The 3,940-nt window shown below is 57.7% G+C and overlaps 1 protein-coding gene across 1 annotated transcript in view; it reads right to left on the reverse strand.

The window, feature by feature from the left end:
* The window catches only part of EVX2 (even-skipped homeobox 2), a 4,939-nt gene extending 3,529 nt beyond the window's left edge, over positions 1 to 1,410 (reverse strand). The window contains exons 1-2 of the mRNA XM_014547060.1: positions 984 to 1,410; positions 6 to 73 (exon numbers count right to left, since the gene is read on the reverse strand). Of these exons, the coding sequence (XP_014402546.1) occupies positions 6 to 73; positions 984 to 1,410 (495 nt within the window). The remainder of the gene's footprint in view (positions 1 to 5; positions 74 to 983) is intronic.
* Between the last annotated feature and the right edge of the window lie 2,530 nt (positions 1,411 to 3,940).

Raw genomic sequence — 3,940 nt, forward strand, 5'->3', positions numbered from 1 at the left:
CCATGTGGGCTGCCGAGGCCGGAGCCCGACGAGGACGTCGTGGTGCCCCCGGCGGATCCGCTCTCCGCGTACCCTGGCAAACGAACGGCCGACAGCGCATGAGTCACTGTAGGGCCACGATCCCCTCGCTGGGGCTGCGCGCGGCTGGGGGAAGCCGCGAGAGCCAGGCGAGGCGCTGCCTGAATTGATGGGGTCTGTCAGGCTTACAAATTGCTGCCGTTAATGGAATCAATAAAGTTTGGGGAGCACTTCATAACCAAATAATAAGAACTCAATTAGGGTGGTTTTAAAAAAAAATAATAATTGGAAATTTTCAACTCTGGGAAAATTTTCCAAGGGAAAATGCCCACATCCAGGCGCAGTTGGGGAAGCTCTGGGTTGGCCATGGTCTGGGGACCACCGGGCAGCTTTCTGTGCGGCCTCTAACCCTACTTTGACTGTTTTTGGGGTTTGTTTAAAATTTTAAGATTTGAAAGCCAGCAGCCGCTCAAACCGGAACCATGAGGGGGTGGACCTTACTTTTCCACTCTTTTTCTCCCGCTGACCCAAGCGGGTCTCCCAAAGGCGCCCGGCGAGGCTCCCCCCGACTTACTCAGAATGCCCCCTCCACTCGGCCTTGGGAGCTCAGAGCAGAGGAGACCAGAGCAGCCGCTCAGTGCACTCTTCCCTAGCCTAGCGGACTCCGCGGCTGGCTAGGGGTGGGTCGGCGCGCATCGGCTTTAGAGCCGAGCGCAGGAACGTTTTCTCCGGCTCGGGAGCCGGGGCAGGCCGTCAGGCGGGCCTGGAGCCTCAGGCCTGCGCCTCTTGGAGACACTCAATGATCAGAGCCCGAGGGCACGGTCCCCCGCAGGCGTCCCGCCCCTGCTAGAGCGGGCGAGCGGCCGCTTGCTGCGGGGGGAGCAAAGGGGCAAAGTCACGGGGAAGGGCAGGCAGCAGCCCCGGAGGAACAGGGAGGATGGGACTGGAGAGCGCGGCGCGGTTACCTTTGCCATTGTTTTCCTTAAGCGGCGCGGCGCCGAGGCCGCCGGGGGAGCGCAGAGCGGAGCAGCCCACCTCCACGTCGCTGCTCATATCCGCCTCGGCGGCCGCCTCGGAATAATGGCCCGGCTTTTTGCGGCCCTCCGCGGCAGAGGCGATTTCGGAGGAGACGGTGCTTTCGCTGCCCGGGTGCTGCAGGTTGAACAAAGTGTCTATTTCGAATTTGCCCTTGGCAGGGAGGTCTCCCAGAGAGCTGTGCAGGGGGGCGGACGGCAGGCGCGGGCTAAGGCGAGCCGGGTGCTGCGAATTTTCCAGGGCCTCGAGTACAGCATTGCCAGCCGAGTCGGACAAATTGGAGAACCTCTTGCCGGCCGTGGGGCTGTGCAGCCCTCTCTCCATCAGAATCATCTCTTTTCTTATTCTTTCCATCATCTCAGCTTTCTGAAAAATGTCACAGTGGTCCGGCTGTCCCGTCCTAATGATGGGCTGCGCCTAGGGCTAATTCTCATTCAGCCCCAGCGAGCGCCTCTAGATATTATTATCTCTTTTGGAGGGAGGCAGAAAAATTGTGGAATGCCAGAGCGAGGGAATGACTGGTCAAAATGACCCATACATCCTTCCGAGCCCAAGATGTCATTCATCAAAAAGTAGCGCTCGCTCGTCATTAAGGTACGAATGACGCCGTTCGAATAATCATTTATTGTAACAGGTTTATAAGCAAATAAATACACGCTCCTGTCAGTGGGTAATGAAGGCAGCTTCGGAGCAGACAAATAGATCCAGGTAGGAGGCTTGAAAAGACAAGAAGTGAGGAGGAAGGCTCCGGTCCTTTGCGCGTTCAGAGCCGGTTCTGCTCGCCCGGGGGTTTGGCCTCGGGGGTGAAATTGACAGTCTGATTAATAGAGCGCTCCGCGGCACATTTCCCCCTTCATTTAGGGGCATCATTACGCTCTCAGTTTGCTGGGTTGCCCCTTAGGTCCTAATCATGCAGCGCCTTCCTCATTTTTCCTCGGACACAGATACGTGTTAAATAATAGATAATGCTTTGATTTTTCCAGAGTAGATCGTCTTAGGGAAGCTTCTTTTTTTTTTTTTTTTGAACATTTACAATTGGGAGGGGGTGAGGGGTGGACAAGGGGGAGGATGTAGGAAGAGTTGCGTAAGGAGAAGACCTTGCGCTCCTGTCTGGATTACTTATCTTTTGAATTTCAGAACGAACTATGTCTTTTATTTAACAAATAGGACGCCGACTTCTCTCTCTCCCCCACTTCGCCTCAGCCAGGCTGCTCTTCTCCTTCCCAGGAGAGAGAGAGAGAGAGAGAGAGAGAGAGAGAGAGAGAGAGAGAGAGAGAGATCTTGTAGACTTTTGAAAGCAGTTTAGTGCTACGTGGCTGGGGAGGTGCGCTGGGCCCGCGCCTCCAAACGGAAATCATTAGGTCCTCTCTGATTTTTTAACACCGTTTGCAGAGTGAGTTCTGAACTTGAAGTCCCAGGTTTTTTGCTTTTATAATCTTGCTGATGGATAGGCTTCTCGCCTACGGGTTTTCCCTGGGGGAAATGAACTCTGCTGGACGATTTCATAGCAGAATTCGACAGCTAACTTAAAACGCAGTCGCGATTTACAGCGCCATATGGGCCGCCCCAAATCCACTTTTTACGTTGCCAGCTTTCCCCTTCCCTCTTCAAATCAAATTGTTTGTGATTAAGTTGCCGGGTCTCGAGGTCAAACGGGGCCAAGAAGAGGGCCTTTCCCCCTACCGTCCCGCTGCCCTCTCTTCCCTACTCAGCTCTCCTTTTCTCCTTCCTCCCTCCCCCCACCCCGGCCCCTTACCTGTCGCCCCGGGTATTCCCCGCGCTGCCTCCCGGCGCGGAGAGTCGCGGGCCAGCCTTGCTGCTGCTCCTCGCCGCCTGGGCTCGGCGGCTGAGCCTCTTGGCGATGACTTTGATGGTCATAACGACGCCGGTGGCAACCATTTTTACGAAGATCAATCTTTACTCAAGGCCCTTGCACGGCTCCTCCCGCGCTTACACCCCACCCTGCCCGGACCCCAGATGCACTGTGCGGGTCCGCCCGCCAGCAGCCCACAGGGAGAGAGACCCACGGCCAAGGCGGGGTGAGCGAGGACAGGGATGGGGCGCCGAGGTCAGCCTGCGCGCTTCCGAAGCGGCCGAAAGACCCGGGCAGTCTGGGCGCCGGGCGCGGGTCCTGCGTCCCCGCCTCAGCACCAACCCATACCCCAACCCAGGCCCCCCCTTTCCTCCCTGCCGCCACACCCAGCACATCGGGGTGTGCGAGGGGCAAATCCGGGATCTATTTGTCCATCTCTGTGTTGGCGCTTTGCTTTTAACCTTGGCCCCGTTGGGGGCGCGTCAGGAATGTAGGGGAGGCGAGGTGTGAAGTATATTTATATACATTTATATACGTAGTCGATGCCAAAAGTTTCTCTCCTTTTCCCCTTGGCGCCAACTTATTTCAACGACGCGAGCCTTGCTTAGAAAATCAATTCCACCTCTTTAAGGAAATAAATGGAGTTCTCCCCCAAGGTGAGAACTGGAAAGCTGGATAGGCGTTGTGGCTGGGGAGGTCGGGGCGGGGGGACGCGGAGCAGGCTTGGGGTATTCAGAGGACTTGGCTCGCAGGCACCTCCGCCCCTGCCCCAGAGGCCACCCGGCTCAGAAAACTGCCAGCCCTTTCCAGCCGGCGTTCCGGGTCAGGGCTCAGCCTCGCCGGGGGGGCCCCCACCTCTCCCTCCCTGCTCCCCAGTCCGAGCGCCCAGCTCCACCACTCCGGCGGGCAGTGCCCAGCGGAGGGGAGGAGGGGAGTCGCTGAGCAGGAAACTGGAAAGGGTACCCCTCTCCCAGCCCCACTTGCTTTGGGGACTAAATGGGACACCTCAGTCCAGGCTCGGGTTCGTGGTGGGGACGGGGGACCAAGGGCCTGGCGGGGAGAGGGAGGGGGACA

Source organism: Myotis brandtii, unplaced genomic scaffold (genome assembly GCF_000412655.1).
Source record: "Myotis brandtii unplaced genomic scaffold, ASM41265v1 scaffold112, whole genome shotgun sequence".
Taxonomy (NCBI): domain Eukaryota; kingdom Metazoa; phylum Chordata; class Mammalia; order Chiroptera; family Vespertilionidae; genus Myotis; species Myotis brandtii.